The 20,265-nt window shown below is 56.7% G+C and overlaps 1 protein-coding gene across 1 annotated transcript in view; it reads left to right on the top strand.

The window, feature by feature from the left end:
• The window catches only part of LOC127462951 (gastrula zinc finger protein XlCGF49.1-like), a gene marked incomplete at its 3' end in the record, with an annotated part of 44,352 nt that extends 27,528 nt beyond the window's left edge, over positions 1-16,824 (top strand). Inside the window, exon 2 of the mRNA XM_051771896.1 lies at positions 16,028-16,824. Within this exon, the coding sequence (XP_051627856.1) occupies positions 16,028-16,824 (797 nt within the window). The remainder of the gene's footprint in view (positions 1-16,027) is intronic.
• Between the last annotated feature and the right edge of the window lie 3,441 nt (positions 16,825-20,265).

The raw sequence follows: 20,265 nt of genomic DNA on the forward strand, positions 1-20,265 counted from the left end.
GCCCCAGGGAACTGCTCCAGGGCTCAAGTGATGGGGACACCAAGGGACCCCCATGGGACTCCTCTTCCTGCTGTCCCACCCCCGTTTTCTGCCCCTCTCCCACCCCTTTCCTATGGTCTCCCCAGCCCCCAGACCCCCTCTGCACTCAGTTGGGGTCTCCCGTCCCTCTCCCAATAACTTTGGGGTCCCAGCACTCCTCACACTCAGTTTTGGGGCTCTCAGCCCACCACTTTTCCCTTCTCTCCCACCCCTTTCCTATTGTCCCACTAAACCACAGCTTCCCTCTGCTCCCTTTGGGGGTCCCACCCCTTTGGCCCCTCAGCTGAAGGGGTCCCACGCCCCCTTTTCCCACCTTTTCTTCCCTTTCCTGCTCCCTTTTCCCCATCCCCCCTGTGGCAGGGGGAGTTCAAGGCTCAGACAAAGTTGATGGGAGAAGTCCTGCCCTGGAGTCCCGAGGGGCAGAACGGACTCCCTGGCTTTCTAAACTCCTGCTCCCAGAGGAGCCTGGGGGCAGCTGGATCCAATCTCAGCCTTGGGTTATGCCAATGCTTTGAATTTAAGGAATTATAGAGATGGGATTGAACCAGTTTTGTCCCACAGGTTTTAATGATGGAAAAGCAGATATATTTATATCAATGAACTACTTATTACTAATAATGATCAGACAAAAGGACTAAACAAGAATTATTTACTACAAAACATACACAATAAAACTACCAGTAGTGCAGGATAAGATAGGACAGGGCAATACACTAAAGCAATTGCTGAAGCAATTTTACTAAAGGAGGCAAACAAGCAAGAATTCTTAATTAGAGATGGATGGAACTCCCCCAGAGCAGCGCTCGTGGGGAGATCTCTGCTCTCAACCTCCAGCAGTGACCTTGGGGGGTCCCCAGCCAAGGCAGGAATCTCCACACACCCCCATGAAGGGTTCTGTTGGAAGAACCTGCCCCTGGGAAAGGGGACTGGCCCTTTCTGGTAGAAACCCATGGACTGACAGACCTTGGACTCCAGGGGTTCCCTCACCATCAGGGGCTTCATTTGGGGTGAAACCAGTCTGGGGTCCAACATCTCCTGCCTTGTCCCGGCCCCCTCTCAGCTCAGCACTGACCCCTTTGCAAATGGGGCATTGTCTTGGTGCCATTGCAGGGGGATGTCCTGCCCCAGTGTCCCAGTGTTCCTTTAATTCCCAGAGGCCCTGCAGTGTCCCAGTGGCCCCTTGATTCCATGACCTTCGGAAACACCTCAGGGTTCCTTTGGTTCCATGAGGCCCCCATGTCCCAAAGGCCCCTGGATTCCAGGAATTCCGCAGTGTCACAAGGTTCCTTTTTTTCCATAGGGCCCTGCAGTGTCCCAGTTGTGCCTTGATTCCAGGAGTATCCAAATTCTCCCGGGGTTCCTTTGGTCTCAGGAGGTCCCGCAGTGTCCCAGCGGCCCCTTCATTCCAGGCAGGCCCAGGGAGACGAAGCCAAAGACGGAGCCCCGACCCCGTCAGCATCTTGGGGGGCGGGGGGGGCAGGACCTGGGAAACGGCTGGGAAGGGACTGGGATGGACTGGGATGGACTGGGATGGACTGGGATGGACTGGGACACCAGGATACACCAGGACCAGGACTGGGACCCAGCAGGACTCCCCGGGAGCAGGAACTGAGCACACTGGGACCCTCCAGGACCAGAACTGGGGCAACAGGGATCATACTGGGAGCAACTGGGACCACACTGAGGGCTACTGGGAGCAACTGGAGGCCACATAGGATATAGTGGGAGTGCCTTGGAGTCACTGGGATCATACTGGTGGAAACTGGAATGTTACTGGGGCATCTGGGAGTGACTGGGAAGGACTATGAGTATGCTGAGGGCTCTACTGGGATATAGTGGGAGTGTCTGTAACCACGGTGGGGGTGAATGGGACCATACTGGGAGTGACTGGGACTACGTGAAGGGGAATTAGGACCAGGTTGGGGGCAACTGGAAGGAACTGTGAGTGACTGGATCTACAATAGAAGCAACTGGGATTGACTGGGAGTGTCAGGAGGGAGGACTGGGATCATACTTGGAGTGACTGGATCTGTGCTAGGGGCAACTGGGAGCAACTGGGACCATGATGGGGGCAACTGGGATCATACTGGGATCACGGTGGGAGAAGCTTGGCCCACGCTGGGAGCAACTGAGACCACACTGAGGGTGACTGGGGTCATCCTGGGATCATACCAGGAGTGAGTGGGATCATGCAGGAGGTGATTGGGATCATACTGGGAGCAACTGGGAGTGCACTGGGGATGACTGGAAGTGGCTGTGAGCAACTGGGATCATGATGGAAGCTTCTGGGGGCAACTGGGAATGAGTGGGACCACATGGAGGAAACTGGGAGCAACTGGGAGGAGACCAGGAGTGACTGGGATCATCCTGGGACTGACTGGGCGCTGAATCCGAAAAATCGGTCCGAGAAACTGCTCAGAGACTTTTTTATCTTTAAGCAGCAAGGTATTTGTTTATTCAACGTTGGGAGCAAGCCAGCTGGCGCTGGACAAACTTGCTCGAAGGCTTCACACAAAATCAGCATTTTTCTGCAATCTTCAACTGGGATTAAATGCATATTCAAGTGATTACAACATCTATCGATGCATATTAATAACAGGCGGAGTAGAGGTGGAGCTCAGGCGGGGCTTGGGGCGGTGTTTCTCTTGGCCCTCAATCCTGAGGGTACTTCCACTCTTCCTCCATGGCTCTGGGGGCTTCAACTCATCTTCCTCAGCTTGACCTTCCTTCTCTTCCATTCTTCTTGACCCGCTCACTGAAGCTTGGAAAAAGCCCTGGCTCCCGGCCTATTCCTCCTATTCCAATGTCTCCCTGATCCTGCTGTCTCTCTAATTTATCCCCTCGAGGCCTAGGACATGTTCCTGTACTATTCTCTGAAGCTTTGCTCCAGTCAGTAGAACAGAACGAGCACAGATGCTCTTGGATGTTGGTAGCTTGTTAGCAGGCCCCAATTTCTTAGTTAACTCTTTTGGGCCTGGCCTCCTGTTTCCCCAGGGACACAGCCCGGGCCCGGCTGTTCCCATTCCCATTCCACGGGTTTGCATTCCTGTTCCAGGTGTTCCCATCCCATTCTAGTTGTTCCCATCCCATTCCAGGTGTCCCTATTCCCATTCCAGGAGTTCCCATTCCCATTCCAGGTGTCTACATTCCCATTCCTATCGTCCCCATTCCCATTCCAGGTGTTCCCATCCCACCTCTTTTTTCCCTATTCCCATTCCAGGTGTTCCCATTCCCATTCCTGGTGTCCCCATTCCAATTCCTGGTGTCCCCAGTCTGCTCCCAATGTTCCCCTTCCCATTCCAGGTGTTCCCATTCCCATTCCACGAATTCCCATTCCCATTCCAGGTGTTCCCATCCAAGTTCCTGGTGTCTCCATTCCAATCCCAGGTGTCCCCATTCCCATTCCTGGTGTCCCAGTCTGCTCCCAGTGTCTCCATCCCTCTCCCCGGTGTCCCCATTCCCAATCCAGGTACCCCCATTCCCAGTTCCTGATGTCTCCATTGCCGTTCCTGTTGTTCCCAGTCTGCTCCCAATGTTCCCGTTCCCATTCCAGGTGTTCCCATTCGCATTCCAGGTGTCCCCATCCCATTCCTTATGTCCCCATTCCCATTCCTGGTTCCCAGGGAGGAACTGCCGGATGCCGGAGGAGGAGCCAGAATTTATTGCCCAAAGCAGGAGATTTTCACACCAAAATTAACCCCCGGTGATGTCACCACTGTCCCTGTGATGTCACCAATAGCTCAGTGATGTCACCGCTGTCCCCGTGATGTCATCAATGTCTCAGTGATGTCACCAATGTCCCTGTGATGTCACCGATGTCTCAGTGATGTCACCAATGTCCCCGTGGTGTCACCGCTGTCATTTCCCCTGCTGGTTTACCTTAAAACCAGCACACCAGGGCTGTGCCCAACGGGGGTCCCTGTGGATCATCCAACGCGGGTCCTCCCATGGCTGATGGAGTTGGAGCAGCGGCCGAAGCTCTTCCCGCAGTCGGGGCACTCGGGGCTTCTCTTACCGGTGGGTCCGTTGGTGGGAGGAAAAGGCAGAGCTGTCCCTGAAGCTCTTCCCACACTCCCCACACTTGTGAGGCCTCTCCCTGATGTGGATGTGATGGTGGGTGTAGAGGGTGGAGCTGTCCCACATTCCCTACACGTGTAGGGCTGTTCCCCAGTGTGGATGTGCTGGTGGGTGTAGAGGGTGGAGCTGTCCCACATTCCCTACACATGTAGGGCCGTTCCCCAGTGTGGATGTGCTGGTGGCTGAGCAGCTTGGTGCTTGTGCTGAAGCTCTTCCCACATTCCAAGCACTTGTAGGGCCATTCCCTGGTGTGGATGCAACGGTGTTTGCAAAGGCTGGAGCTGTCCCTGAAGCTCTTCCCACACTCTGCACACGTGTAGGGCCTTTCCCACTGTGGATCATCTGGTGTCGGAGCAGGTTGGAGCTCTGATTGAAGCTCTTCCCACACTCCCCACACGTGTAGGGCCTTTCCCCACTGTGGATGCGACGGTGTGTGCGGAGGGTGGAGCTCTGCCTAAAGTTTTTCCCACACTCCCCACACGTGTAGGGCCTTTCACCCGTGTGGATCATGTGGTGGCTGAGGAGGTTGGAGCTCCGTTTGAAGCTCTTCCCACACTCCCCACACGTGTAGGGCTGTTCCCTAGTGTGGATGCGACGGTGGTTGCGGAGGGTGGAGCGGTCACTGAAGCTCTTCCCACACTCCCCACACGTGTAGGGCCGTTCCCCAGTGTGGATGTGCTGGTGCCTCAAGAGTTTGCATCTCTTGCTGAAGCTCTTCCCACATTCCAAGCACCTGAAGGGTTTCTCCCAGCTGGGAGGCTGCTCAGGAACCACCAGCTCGCAGCTCCGCCTCAAGCTCCGGCCGCCTTCCCGGCACATGCTGGCTCTTTCCTCCTCACAGCCCCCTGGGCTGGCTTTGGAGCCCCTCCTGCGGGGGCATCTCCGGCCCTTTTCCTCCCCGCTGCCTTCCTGCGCCGGGGAGCCCTTCAAAACGGCCTCTCCCACCAGGCTCTGCCGGGGGGATTTGTCCTCCGCGCTCTCCGGCCTCACCTCGGGGCCTGGGGCAGGAACCAACAAGGACACGCAGGGGATTTGCCTCCGGCCCACAGGGAAGCCCAAGGACATCCCCCCAACTCCGGCCCCGGCAGGACGGCCACAAAAGACAAAAGACCCACCCAAAGGGGCACTGACTTCCTCCTCACCTGCCTGGGGGGCCCGCAGCATCTTCCTCTTCCTCGCAGCCTCCTCCTCCATCCGCCCAAGCTTTGGGAAGCAGAAATCCTGCTGGGGGGGAAAACAAGGGGTGAGCGCGTTGCCTTGGGGGTTCCTCCTGCCCAAGTCCAGCTCTAGGACTCACCGGGCATCTTGTGTCTGTAAAAACCCCCAAAACACCAACATTCAGTCCAAGATCCCCTCCCAAAATTCCCTCTCTCTGCTCTCTGGGGTTAGGGGGGTCCACCCTGTCTGCCCTGATGGCACTTCTGCCTGCATTGGGGGTCCCCCTTCTCTGGGCTGTCGGGGGTCCCGCTGCTCCGGGGGGTTCCCACTCTATGGGGTCCCGTTTAGTGTTGCCAGGGGGGTCCCAGGGCTCACTTCTCCCCACTCTGCCTCCCGGGGCCGGCCGGCCTTCCTCTCTCGGCTCCCACCCTCGCAAACCTCTTGGCGCTCTCGGCTCCCACCCCGCCTCAAGGCCCCCCCTCCTCTCCACACTCCAAGGCCTTCCCCCTCTCCGGGACCCCCGCTTAAGGGGCCCGGCGCTCCCTCTCTGCTCCCCCCCCTCCAGCATTCCGGGGGTCCCCCAGCTCCGGGATCGCCCCTCTCCGCTCTCCCCACTCCGCGGCTACCGGGGTTCCCCCCCGGCTCTCACGGGGGCCCCCAAACCGCTCTCGCCCCCCCCGCCATTGCCCAGCGACCGCCAGGACCTTTTGGCTGCTCTTCTTTGTGCTCCCGCTCGGCTCCTCCCTCGGCTGGGCCACCGCTTTTGGCGGGTTTCCTCCTCCGGGATCTGCCCCCTGCAGCCCTTCCCCCCTGGACCAGCCCCCTTGGGCCCCCCTTGGGCCCCCCCCTTGGGCCCCCCTTGCCCAATAAGTCTGATTATACAGACGAGCAATTGGTTTTAACCCACAAAACCCAAAGGTATAACCCAGCACCCTGGGGCATGAACAAAGTGGTTTTCCTTGGGCCCCCCCCGAGTCCAAAGTAAAGGGAGAGGGAAAAAAAACCTGCTGGTGGGAGAGCTGTTGCAATCTGGTCAGAAGTGGTGATTGCAGTCCAGTTGAGGGTGGTGGTCTCAGTCTGGTTGAGAGTGGTGAGCTGTAGCCTTCCTTTCGATCCCACGAGTGGTGGAAAGGTTCTGAAACTCCAGGTTTATATATTCTCCAGTTCAGGCAGGAATGCCCAGTCCTCCCCTCAGAGCAGGGAATTTTATAAAAGGATGATCAGTTCTTCCCTCAGAGTGGGGAATTCCATAAAAGGATGTTCAGTTCGTTCCCTCAGAGCGGGGAATTCCATAAAAGGATATGAGGATTCTCAGATTAGGGAATCCCATAAAAGGGTATGAGGACAGGGACACCCCCCCCACCTCACAGCCCCCCCCCCCACCCCCCAACAACAGTTCCTGGGAAAATGGCATGGAAGGCCATAGAATACACACTTTTGGGCTACACCCATCCAGTGAGGAATCGGTCCCAGCTGTTCTAACTAGGACACTGTGTCCGTCATCGCTGCCATCATCATCATCATCGGCCTCGTGGCAGTCGGTGTCTGGAAGCTCCGATCCGGTAACTCCCGGGATGGGGGTCGGCAAGGGGTACGGATCCGCCCGGCAGCATTCCGGGGATCCTGTGCCACGGGTGCTGATCCCACTTTCTTTCCATAGGGAAGAGGGAGGGGAATGGATACGACCCCGCGCCCACCAGTGAGTCCCAGCAGCGTGTGTGGATCCAGATCCTCTGTGCAGGGATCCCAGGATGGATGCCGGGATTCCAGAGGGGAATGGGGGCCTAATGGCTGGAGCGGGATTGGAAGGGGATTGCAGCTCAGGGCAGGATTCCAGAGTGGGATCAGGTGGAATTGTGGACTGGGATCAGGGCTGGATTCTGGAGTGGGATTGGGGTGGGATGGATGGAGTGGGATTGGGGTGGGATGGACAGAGCAGGATCAGGTGGGATTCCGGAGCAGTTCCTACTCTCCCTGGGCTCCACAGCCGGCTCCATTCCTTGGGATGGGAACAGGGACATGGTGACTCCTTTCCCCGCTCTCATCCCAGCAGGAATCACAACCTGAGCGATCCCGGAGCTGGATCCACCCCTTCCCTCTCCCTGTGGAAAGGCAGGAGCTGCTGGCAGAGCTCATCCCGCTGCTCCCACCCACCCCGGCCCCCCTGCGGCTCTTCCAGATGGATCAACTTCCTGCTTTTTCCCGTGTGAAACCCAGGACCACAATTATTCCTGAGGCTTTAATTTGGGTGTGAAAATCTCCTGCTTTGGGCAAGAAATCCTGGCTCCCTCCTCCGGCATCCAGGAGTTCCTCTGTGGGAACCAGGACTGGGAATGGGGCCATGGGGGACCGGGATGGGGATAGTGGGGACAGGGATGGAGACACTGGAAGCAGTTTGGCACAGTAGGAAGTGGGAATGGGGACAGGGATGAGGACCCCAGGAACTGGAATGGGGACAGGGATGGGAATGGGGAGATGGATGGGAACCCCAGGAATTGGAATGGGGACAGGGATGGGAACCCCAGGAATGGGGACAGGGATGGGAACGTGTCTCTCCAGGAGTTGGTTCCATACAAAGGTGGGTCCCTTGCTCGAGACCATGGGAAGCCCCTTCTTTGGGAATGTCTGGGAACCAGGTGGCAGAGGTTTGAAAAGAGGTGTTGGAATTGTTTCCCAGTGTCCCCCCATTCCCATCTGTGTCTCCCGGGATGGGGTGGGTTGGAGCGGAGCCGCAGGCGCTGGGCAGGGGCAGTGGGGGGAGGGCGGCTCTCGGGGACACCGCGGTGGCCGCGGGGAGGGCGGGGGGTCCTTTGTTCGGGGGCTTTTGGGGTTTGTCTGGGACCGGACAGAGCGGGAGCTGATTTTGGTCACCTTGTTCTCTTTTCCTGACAGGAAGTTTTTTCCCCACGGGACACCTCGTGGAGAGTGACCGAGAGAGAGAGAGAGAGCCCGACCCATCTGGGAGCGAGGTGTTCTGCTCTGGGGACTGCCCTGGGAAAAGGGACTCCTTCACTGCTGGCTGCGAGCACATGGGGCTGAGAGAGCTTTGAACTGCCGGGACAGTTTCTCCCCCCACCTGGGGATTTGGGACTTGGTTTTGTTTCTTCTGAAAGTTTTTGGTTGCACCATTTGTTGTTTATTCAGATTTTGTTAATAAAAAGCTCTTTCTTTTCCTTTTCCACACTTCCACCTGAAGTCTCTTAATTTCTAAGTTGTAATCTTGTTTAACTAAGACCCAGTGCCCTCAGGGGGAGGAGGAGGAGGAAAGGAGACCAAGAGGTGCTGTGGCCACTCAAACTGCAGAGGAACAACCTGTGCCAGTAGCAGCTGCCCCTCTACAGAAGAAATCCAAGACCAAATCAGCTCAGTTACTGAGGGATGAAGGGGAAGCAGAACCCTCAGAACAGGAGCAAGAGGCAGGGCCAGAGGTAATCACCAGATCCCCATCCCCAGATGAACTGTGAGAGATGTGAAAAGATTTCAGCCTCCAGCTGGGAGAGCCCCTGCTGACCTGGCTGCTCCAGTGCTGGGATATCATGGCCCAGCATATGGAACTAGGTGGGAGTGCAGCCAAGCAATGGGATCCCTGTCCTGGGATGTTGGGATTGACCAGGGGATTGGGAAGAGGACAGACAGGGGATGAGAGCTGGGTACAGGCTTGGGAATTGCCAGGAGGGCTTTTGAAAGGAGCGTAGGGGAAAGGGATGTCTAAGAACTAGTCCCTCAGGAGAGGGAAGCAGAGAGGCTGAGTTTTCACCCCAACACAAGGGTCTGCAGGGCAGAGCAGAGAATATGCCCACATAAGATTCTTGTGCGTCCGTCTTTGCAGTTCTGACAGGCACTTCTTGTCACAGCCTGTCCTCTCCATTCCAGAATAGGCCCTGGCAACCAAAGAACCAACACCCCACACCATAGTGCAGACCAACCCATGTGCTTTGGGCCCTTTTGTTGTCCTATCCATTCTGACCTATCCTCTCCATTCCGGAATAGCCTCTGGAAACCAAAGAACCAAGCCCCCACCATGTGACAGTTCAACCCCACCCATGTGCCAAGGGCTCCTTTGTGGTGTCACAGCCTGTCCTCTCCATTCTGGAATGGGCCCTGGCAACCAAAGAACCAATGCCCTACAATCCCAAAGTGAAGCCCCACCTTTGTACCATGGGCCCTCTTGCGATGTCACGGCCTATCCCCTCCATTCCAGAATGGCTGCTGGAAACCAAAAAACCAATGTCTCACAGCCCCTAGTGCAGCCCAACCCCTGTGCCATGGGCCCCTCTGTGATGGCACAGCCTGTCCTCTCCATTCTGGAATAGCCCCTGGAAACCGAAGAACCAACACCTCACACCCCCACAGTGCAGCCCCACCTGTCTGCCACGGGACTCTTTGGGATGTCACGGCCTTTCCCCCAGGAAAGAAAGCCTGGAACCTTCGGGTTTCACATGCAGTTGGGGGCCACCCTGGGCACTCCATGGGCAGCAAGAGCTTTCTGTCCTGGTCCTTTCTGTCTGGCAGGAATCTTCAGCTCTGTTCAGTTTGGGCAGTCAGACGGGCAATTTCAGCACAGGGCTCCCGCAAGTGAACGACAGCCCTTCCCTCCAGGAAAGAAACCCCTTACCCTCGGTCTCTTCTCCTGTTCCTTAAAACACAACCTGCAGGGAAACTTTCTGGCATCTCTTCTCTTGGGAATTGGGAAGATAGACCCACTCCCATGTTTAACACCTCAGGCAAAACCACCCTTTGAACACCTTTCCCAACCCTCCCCAACCTTTCCCAAAGCCCAGATTTTACAGGTGTCCTGTAATTCTGGCCCAATCTCACCCAAGCCCACAAACCAGGACAGAAACCTCTCAGCCTCACGCTGCCTCCTTCCCATTGCTGTGCCTTATGTGCAGGCAAAAGACCTTAAAATCAAGTACCCAAAATTCATGGTCTGTTCTTTTTCCCAGAAAAGAAGGCGTGGTGAACTCCCCAGACCAGGGAATTGGAAGATCTCCCCAAAACTCCTTTGGTACACGCTGCAGGGCCAACGATTCCTCTGCTCTGCCCTGTCGGCGCTGCTTTGTCTCATCTGGGTCCCCAGAAACCGTCAGCGAAAGCCGGGGAATAAAATCTCTGAGCAGTTGGTTGGGTTCCAGAGGTGACCCTACTTCATTCAGCACTGAAGGGACACAGGAATTGCTCTCTAACACATGTACATCAGTTCTCAAAACTTTTAACTCTTTTTACATTTTAGCAGACAAAGGAATTCCTGTCCATTGGCTTACCAGTTCTCTGCAGGAATTCTTATTCTCTCTTCTATTGACTCTTGATTTCTCACTTTGCATGATGCTTAGTCCACAGTTTTTGTCCTTGTCTTGTCTTTTCCCTGGATAGAGAGAGCCTCAGTAACTGTCTGTGTTAGTTTTGTCTTCATCTCTGGTTTCTCTAAGGGTCTTTGTGGTTTTTAAATTCTGCCTTCTTGGTGTCCAGGTCTCAAAAATAGATTTCTCTGCCAGGTCTCTGACCACTGAAATATGGCAGGCCTTAAACTTTTCCTTTGTTTTTCTAACAAATGGCCATGGGCCAGAACTTGTCCATCATCCATTGTCTCTTGCCCCCATTCAATCTCCTGCCAGCAGTTTCTCCCCACTGCTGGGTGGGCTCCTTTGTCAAGCACTAGAACTTGTTGGGTAACAGGCCCAGTCCTGTTGCCTATTTTTCATGGGGATCTGCAGGAGGGCATTGAGTCTTCCAGGAGCAAATTGGCAGAGGACCCCAAGCTGGCTTGCAGTGTGGATGTGCTGGAGGGTAGGAAGGCTGTGCAGAGGGACCTGGACAGGCTGGACCTCTGGGCCTAGACCGTGGGTGGAGAGAAGGGCAATGGAGCTGGGCAAGGGTCTGCAGTGCATGGCCTGTGAGGAGCAGCTGAGGGAGCTGGGCTTCTCCAGCCTGGAGAAGAGGAGGCTCGGGGCTGACCTTCTCCCTGTCCACAACTTCCTGCTCCTTCTCCGAGGCAACAGGCAATAGGACAAGAGGACAGGAGGACCTGCCTGTCAGGGGCTGTTTGTCAGGGACAGGAGCAGGACTTTTTGGAGAGAAACAGGGATTAGGTATTGAAATGGGCTGCCCAGGGAGGTGGTGGAGTCACCGTCCCTGGAGGTGTTTAAGCAAAGACTGGCCATGGCACTGAGTGCCGTGCTCTGCTTGACGTGCTGGGGATGGGGCGTAGGCTGGACGCCGGTTGATCTCACAAGTCTCTGCCAAGCTCAGGGACTCTGGGCTTCTGTGCCACCCCAGCCTTTGGGGACAGCGTGCTGGTGGCTCAGAGGCTCCGTCCTTGCCTTGCCTTGCCCATCTCCTGGCTGCCAGGCAAGGGCCTTGTGACATCACAGCCTCTGTGGAACAGCGCGGGGGCTGAAAAGTGTCAGTGCTGCGTCCCCGTGCCCAGAGCCTGGGCAGAAGTCGGCTGGCAGGGACGGGCAGAGACTGTGCAGAGGTGTCAGCTCGTCCCGCAGCAGCACCATGCCCAGCCAGGGCATCTCCTGGCTCCTCAGGCTCTCGGTGCTCCTGCTCTTGCCTGGCCCACTGGAGCCTTGCAGCCGTGCCACAGGTGCCATTGCTGAGAACCGGGGTTTGCCTTGGATGGCCCCTTGCCAGAAAAGGCAGGAGAGGCTGGAGAGAGGGGAAGGAGGGGGGTCAGGCCGCTGGGATGGTGCCGGCGGGCCGTGAGCCCGAAGCCAGCAAGGCCTTGGGCCCACACGGTGTCAGGGGAGGACTGAGAGCCCCCAGGGAGGAGGAAAGCTGGGCAGGCCCCAAGGCTCCTGGGCCTCTTCCTTGCCAGCCCTTTGGCCAAGGCCCCCAGGCAGAGGTGGGGCTCAGCCCCTGCCCAGCAATGGGGCACAGGCTGAGCCCCAGGGACACCAGAGCCAGGCGGCCTGAGCTCTTCTTCCTGCAGCGTCTGCCTGGGGCAGCCCAGCCAGGCCTGAGTCTCTGCAGGAGAGGCCAAGCCCAGCCAGAGAGGGCTCAGCCCTCTGAGGCTGCACTCACTGCAAAGGGAACAAAACATTGGCCCAGAGGACATCCTGCCCCCAAATGGAGAATTGGAAAGGTCAAGAATAAAAAAGTCACCCCCCTCCATTCTTCAAAGAATGTGATTTCTTTGCAGTGGCCGTGCCTGTTGCCAGGGGAGCAGAGCCACAGGCCCAGGAGCCGAGCGACAAGGTCAGGTGCTCTTGTGCTGGCCTGGTGGGCAAGGGCAGGGGATTGCAGGGCTCAGCAATGAAGCATTTCCCTCTTCTCTTTGGAGGGAATGTTGCACTCTGAGGGCATCCATCAGTTTGTGCCTTTGTGATGACAAAAAACCCAGTCTGAGGAACTGCTCAGAGACTTTGGATCTTTGAGCAGCAAAGGGATTTATTGCCGACTTCGGCAGCGAGCGTGGTTCGCACCACAGAGAACTTGCTCGAGAGTTTCACACAATATCGGGGTTGTATACAATTTTCATATATGATTAAATATGATAAATCATATTCATCTGATCACAACATCTATCTATGCATATTAATAATGGGTGGAGGTCAGGCAGAGTTTGGGCAGGACTTCTCTTGGCCCTCAGTTCTGGGAGGGGTTTAGGTGAGTCTGGGGTCTCTGCTCCTCTTCATCAGTTCCCAGTGTCCCCATCCTGGTCCCTCATGTTCCCATTCCATTCCTGGTGTTCCCATTCCCATTGTTCCCATCCCATTCCTGATGTCCCCATTCCCAGTCCCTGGTGTCTCCAACCTCCTGCCGATGTCCCCGTTCCCTTTCCTGGTGTTCCCATCCCTGTTCCTGCTCTCCCCAGGCTGCTCCCAGTGTCCCCAGCATGGTCCTCCAGGTCCCCATTCCCATTCCTGGTGTCTCCATTCCCATTCCCAGTGTCCCTGTACCTATTCCCGGGGTTCCCACCCCAGTTCTGTTTTCCCCATTCCCATTCCTGGTTTCCCCATTCCCATTCCTGATGTTCCCATCCCAGCTCTGTTTTCCCCATTCCCATTTCTGCAGGTCCCCATTCCTGGTGTCCCCATTCCCAGTTCCTGCTGTCCCCAACCTGCTCCCAATGTCTCCATTGCTATTCCTGCAATCTCCACCCCATTCCTGATGACCCCAGCCTGCTCCAGGGTCCCCAACCTTCTCCTGGTCATCCCATCCTGCTCCTGGTGTCCCCATCCCTTTCCCCATTGTCTCCTGGTGTTCCCATTTCAATTCCTGATGTCTGCAACCTACTCCCAGTGTCCCCATCCCTGTCCCCAATGTCCCCATCCCAGCCCCCCTGTCCCCATTCCCATTCCTGGTTCCCACAGAGGAACTGCCGGATGCCGGAGGAGGAGCCAGGATTTCTTGCCCAAAGCAGGAGATTTTCACACCCAAATTAAAGTCTCAGGAATAATTGTGGTCCTGGGTTTCACACGGGAAAAAGCAGGAAGTTCATCCATCGGGAAGAGCCGCAGGGGGGTCGGGGTGGGTGGGAGCAGCGGGATGAGCTCTGCCAGCAGCTCCTGCCTTTCCACAGGGAGAGGGAAGGGGCGGATCCAGCTCCGGGATCGCTCAGGTTGTGATTCCTGCTGGGATGAGAGCGGGGAAAGGAGTCACCATGTCCCTGTTCCCATCCCAGGGGATGGAGCCGGCTGTGGAGCCCAGGGAGAGTAGGAACTGCTCTGGAATCCCACCTGATCCTGCTCTGTCCAACCTATCCCAATCCCACTCCGTCCATCCCACCCCAATCCCAGTCCAGAATCCAGCCCTGATCCCAGTCCACAATTCCACCTGATCCCACTCTGGAATCCTGCCCTGAGCTGCAATCCCCTTCCAATCCCGCTCCAGCCATTAGGCCCCCATTCCCCTCTGGAATCCCGGCATCCATCCTGGGATCCCTGCACAGAGGATCTGGATCCACACACGCTGCTGGGACTCACTGGTGGGCGCGGGGTCGTATCCATTCCCCTCCCTCTTCCCTATGGCAAGAAAGTGGGATCAGCACCCGTGGCACAGGATCCCCGGAATGCTGCCGGGCGGATCCGTGCCCCTTCCCGACCCCCATCCTGGGAGTTACCGGATCGGAGCTTCCAGACACCGACTGCCACGAGGCCGATGATGATGATGATGGCAGCGATGACGGACACAGTGTCCTAGTTAGAACAGCTGGGACCGATTCCTCACTGGATGGGTGTAGCCCAAAAGTGTGTATTCTATGGCCTTCCATGCCATTTTCCCAGGAACTGTTGGTGGGGGGGGGGCGGGTGGGGGGGTTTAGAGGTGGGGGGGGTGTCCCTGTCCTCATACCCTTTTATGGAATTCCCCGTTCTGAGAATCCTCATACCCTTTTATGGAATTCCCCGCTCTGAGGGAACGAACTGAGCATCCTTTTATGGAATTCCCCGCTCTGAGGGGAGGACTGGGCATTCCTGCCTGAACTGGAGAATATATAAACCTGGACTTTCGGAACCTTTCCACCACTCGTGGGATCGGGAGGAAGGCTACAGCTCACCACTCTCAACCAGACTGAGACCACCACCCTCAACTGGACTGCAATCACCACTTTTGACCAGACTGCAACAGCTCTCCCACCAGCAGGTTTTTTTCCCCTCTCCCTTTACTTTGGACTCGGGGAGGGGCCCAAGGAAAACCACTTTGTTCATGCTCCAGGGTGCTGGGTTATACATTTGGGTTTTGTGGGTGAAAACCAAATGGTTTGTCTGTATAACCAGACTTATTGGGCAAGGGGGGCCCAAGGGGGGCCCAAGGGGGGCCCAAGGGGGCTGGTCCAGGGGGGGAAGGGCTGCAGGGGGCGGATCCCGGAGGAGGAAACCCGCCAAAAGCGGCGGCCCAGCCGAGGGAGGAGCCGAGCGGGAGCACAAAGAAGAGCAGCCAAAAGGTCCTGGCGGTGGCTGGGCAATGGCGGGGGGGGCGAGAGCGGTTTGGGGGCCCCCGTGAGAGCCGGGGGGGAACCCCGGTAGCCGCGGAGTGGGGAGAGCGGAGAGGGGCGATCCCGGAGCTGGGGGACCCCCGGAATGCTGGAGGGGGGGAGCAGAGAGGGAGCGCCGGGCCCCTTAAGCGGGGGTCCCGGAGAGGGGGAAGGCCTTGGAGTGTGGAGAGGAGGGGGGGCCTTGAGGCGGGGTGGGAGCCGAGAGCGCCAAGAGGTTTGCGAGGGTGGGAGCCGAGAGAGGAGGGCCGACCGGTCTCGGGAGGCAGAGTGGGGAGAAGTGAGCCCTGGGACCCCCCTGGCAACACTCAAGGGGACCCCGGAGAGTGGGAACCCCCCGGAGCCGCGGGACCCCCGGCAGCCCGGAGAAGGGGGACCCCCAATGCAGGCAGAAGTGCCATCAGGCCAGACAGGGGGGACCCCCCTAACCCCAGAGAGCAGAGAGGGGGAACTCCTGGGAGGGGTTTTTGGGCTGAATGTTGGTGTTTTGGGGGTTTTTATGGACACAAGATGCCTGGTGAGTCCTAGAACTAGACTTGGGCAGGAGGAACCCCCAAGGCAACGCATTCACCCCTTGTTTTTACCCCCATCAGGATTTCTGCTTCCCAAAGCTTGGGCGGATGGAGAAGGAGGCTGCGAGGAAGAGGAAGATGCCTTGGGCCCCCCTGGCAGGTGAGGAGGAAGTCAGTGTCCCTTTGGGTGGGTCTTCTGTCTTTTGTGGCCGTCCTGCCGGGGCCAGAGTTGGGGGGATGTCCTTGGGCTTCCCTGTGGGCCGGAGGCAAATCCCCTGCGTGTCCGTGTTGGTTCCTGCCCCAGGCCCCGAGGTGAGGCCGGAGAGCGCGGAGGACAAATCCCCCCGGCAGAGCCTGGTGGGAGAGGCCATTTTGAAGGGCTCCCCGGCGCAGGAAGGCAGCGGGGAGGAAAAGGGCCGGAGATGCCCCCGCAGGAGGGGCTGCAAAGCCAGCCCAGGGGGCTGTGAGGAGGAAAGAGCCAGCGTGTGCCGGGAAGGCGGCCGGAGCTTGAGGCGGAGCTGCGAGCTGGTGGTCCCTGAGCAGCCTCCCAGCAGGGAAAAGCCCTTCAGGTGCTTGGAATGTGGGAAGAGCTTCAGGAAGAGATCCAACCTCCTGAGGCACCAGCACGTCCACAGTGGGGAACGGCCCTACACGTGTGGGGAATGCGGGAAGAGCTTCAATGACCGCTCCACCCTTCGCAACCACCGTCGCATCCACAGTGGGGAACAGCCCTACACGTGTGGGGAGTGTGGGAAGAGCTTCAAACTGAGCTCCCACCTTCTCAGCCACCAGATGATCCACAGTGGGGAACGGCCCTACACGTGTGGGGAGTGTGGGAAGAGCTTCAGGCACAGCTCCACCCTCCGCAACCACTCTCGCATCCACAGTGGGGGAAGGCCCTACACGTGTGGGGAGTGTGGGAAGAGCTTCAAACGGAGCTCCAGCCTGCTCCGACACCAGATGATCCACAGTGGGGGAAGGCCCTACACATGTGAGGAATGTGGGAAGAGCTTCAATCAGATCTCCCACTTGCTCCGACACCAGATGATCCACAGTGGGGAAAGGCCCTACACATGTGAGGAATGTGGGAAGAGCTTCAATCAGAGCTTCAACCTGCTCCGACACCAGATGATTCACAGTGGGAACGGCCCTACACGTGTGGGGAGTGTGGGAAGAGCTTCAGGGACAGCTCCAGCCTTTGCAAACACCGTTGCATCCACACCAGGGAATGGCCCTACAAGTGCTTGGAATGTGGGAAGAGCTTCAGCACAAGCACCAAGCTGCTCAGCCACCAGCACATCCACACTGGGGAACAGCCCTACACGTGTAGGGAATGTGGGACAGCTCCACCCTCTACACCCACCTTCGCATCCACATCAGGGAGAGGCCTCACAAGTGTGGGGAGTGTGGGAAGAGCTTCAGGGACAGCTCTGCCTTGACCTCCCACCAACGGACCCACCGGTAAGAGAAGCCCCGAGTGCCCCGACTGCGGGAAGAGCTTCGGCCGCTGCTCCAACTCCATCAGCCATGGGAGGACCCGCGTTGGATGATCCACAGGGACCCCCGTTGGGCACAGCCCTGGTGTGCTGGTTTAAAGGTAAACCAGCAGGGGAAATGACAACGGTGACACCTAGAATGGGATGGAACACCTGGAATGGGAATGAGAATGCCTGGAATGGGAATGGAGACATCAGGAATGGGATAGGGACAATAGCAATGGGATGGGAACACCAGGAATGGAAATGGGAACACCTGGAATGGGAATGGGGACATGGGGAGCAAACTGGGGACACTAGGAATGGGAATGGGGGCAGCAGGAATGGGAATGGGGACACGTGGAATGGGGAAGGAACACCTGGAATGGGAATGGGAACACCTGGAATGGAAATGGGGACACCAGGAATGGGAACACCTGGAATTGGAATGGAGACACCTGGAATGGGAACACCTGGAATGGAAATGGGAACACCTGGAATGGGAATGGGAACACCTGGAATGGAAATGGGAACACCAGGAATGGAAATGTGGACACCTGGAACTGGAATGGAAACACCTGGAGTGGGAACACCTGGAATGGGAATGGGAACACCTGGAATGGAAATGGGGACACCTGGAATTGGAATGGAGACACCTGGAATGGGAACACCAGTAATGGGAATGGGAACACCTGGAATGGAAATGGGGACACGAGGAATGGGAATGGGAACACCAGGAATTGGAATGGAGACACCTGGAATGGGAATGGGAACACCTGGAATGGAAATGGGGACACCAGGAATGGGAATGGGGACACCTGGAACTGGAATGGAAACACCTGGAGTGGGAACACCTGGAATGGGAATAGGAACACCTGGAATGGGAATGGGGACACCAGGAATGGGAATGGGAACACCTCGAACTGGAATGGAAACACCTGGAGTGGGAACACCTGGAATGGGAATAGGAACACCTGGAATGGGAATGGGGACACCAGGAATGGGAATGGAAATACCTGGAATGGGAATGGGAACACCTGGAATGGAAATGGGGACACCTGGAATGGGAATGGGGACACCAGGAATGGGAATGGAAACACCTGGAATGGGAATGGGAACACCTGGAATGGGAATGGAAACACCTGGAACGGGAATGGGGACACCAGGAATGGAAATGGGGACACCAGGAATGGGAATGGGGACACCTGGAATGGGAATGGGAACATTGGGAATGGGAATGGGAACATCGGGAGCAGGTTGGGGACACCAGGAATGGGAATGGGATCACCTGGGATTGGAATGGGAATACCTGGAACGGGAATGGGAACATTGGGAGCAGACTGGGGACACCAGGAATTGGAATGGGGACACCTGGAATGAGAATGGGAACACCTGGAATGGGAATGGGGACAACAGGAATGGAAATGGGGACACCAGGAATGGGAATGGGGACACCTGGAATGGGAATGGGAACATTGGGAATGGGAATGGGAACATCGGGAGCAGGTTGGGGACACCAGGAATGGGAATGAGATCACCTGGGATTGGAATGGGAATACCTGGAATGGGAATGGGAACATTGGGAGCAGACTGGGGACACCAGGAATTGGAATGGGGACACCTGGAATGAGAATGGGAACACCTGGAATGGGAATAGGGAAAACAGAGGTGGGATGGGAACACCTGGAATGGGAATGGGGACAATAGGAATGGGAATGGAGACACCTGCAATATGAATGGGAACCCCAAGAACTGGGAATGGGGAAAACAGAAGTGGGATGGGAACACCAGGAATGGGAGGAGCGACAATAGGAATGGGAATGGAGACACCTAGAATGGGATGGAACACCTGGAAAGGGAATTGGAACACATGGAATGGGAATGGGAACTCCTGGAATGGGAATGGGGACACCGGGAATGGGGACAATAGGAATGGGATGGGAACAACTAGAACGGGATGGGAACACCTGGAACAGGAATGCAAACCCGTGGAATGGGAATGGGAACAGCCGGGCCCGGGCTGTGTCCCTGGGGAAACAGGAGGCCAGGCCCAAAAGAGTTAACTAAGAAATTTGGGCCTGCTAACAAGCTACCAACATCCAAGACCATCTGTGCTCATTCTGTTCTACTGACTGGAGCAAAGCTTCAGAGAATAGTACAGGAACATGTCCTAGGCCTCGAGGGGATAAATTAGAGAGACAACAGGGTCAGGGAGACATTGGAATAGGAGGAATAGGCCGGGAGCCAGGGCTTTTTCCAAGCTTCAGTGAGCGGGTCAAGAAGAATGGAAGAGAAGGAAGGTCAAGCTGAGGAAGATGAGTTGAAGCCCCCAGAGCCATGGAGGAAGAGTGGAAGTACCCTCAGGACTGAGGGCCAAGAGAAACACCGCCCCAAGCCCCGCCTGAGCTCCACCTCTACTCCGCCTGTTATTAATATGCATCGATAGATGTTGTAATCACTTGAATATGCATTTAATCCCAGCTGAAGATTGTATAAAAATGCTGATTTTGTGTGAAGCCTTCGAGCAAGTTTGTCCAGCGCCAGCTGGCTTGCTCCCAACGTTGAATAAACAAATACCTTGCTGCTTAAAGATAAAAAAGTCTCTGAGCAGTTTCTGGGACCGATTTTTCGGATTCAGCGCCCAGTCAGTCCCAGGATGATCCCAGTCACTCCTGGTCTCTCCCAGTTGCTCCCAGTTTCCCCCATGTGGTCCCACTCATTCCCAGTTGCCCCCAGAAGCTTCCAGCATGATCCCAGTTGCTCACAGCCACTTCCAGTCATCCCCAGTGCACTCCCAGTTGCTCCCAGTATGATCCCAATCACCTCCTGCATGATCCCACTCACTCCTGGTATGATCCCAGGATGACCCCAGTCACCCTCAGTGTGGTCTCAGTTGCTCCCAGCGTGGGCCAAGCTTCTCCCACCGTGATCCCAGGATGATCCCAGTTGTCCCCATTATGGTCCCACTTGCTCCCAGTTGCCCCTAGCACAGATCCAGTCACTCCAAGTATGATCCCAGTCCTCCCTCCTGACAGTCCCAGTCAATCCCAGTTGCTTCTCTTGTAGA

The sequence above is a fragment of the Manacus candei genome, unplaced genomic scaffold (assembly GCF_025592945.1).
Source record: "Manacus candei isolate 608988 ecotype Guabito, Panama unplaced genomic scaffold, ASM2559294v1 h1tg000147l, whole genome shotgun sequence".
Classification (NCBI taxonomy): domain Eukaryota; kingdom Metazoa; phylum Chordata; class Aves; order Passeriformes; family Pipridae; genus Manacus; species Manacus candei.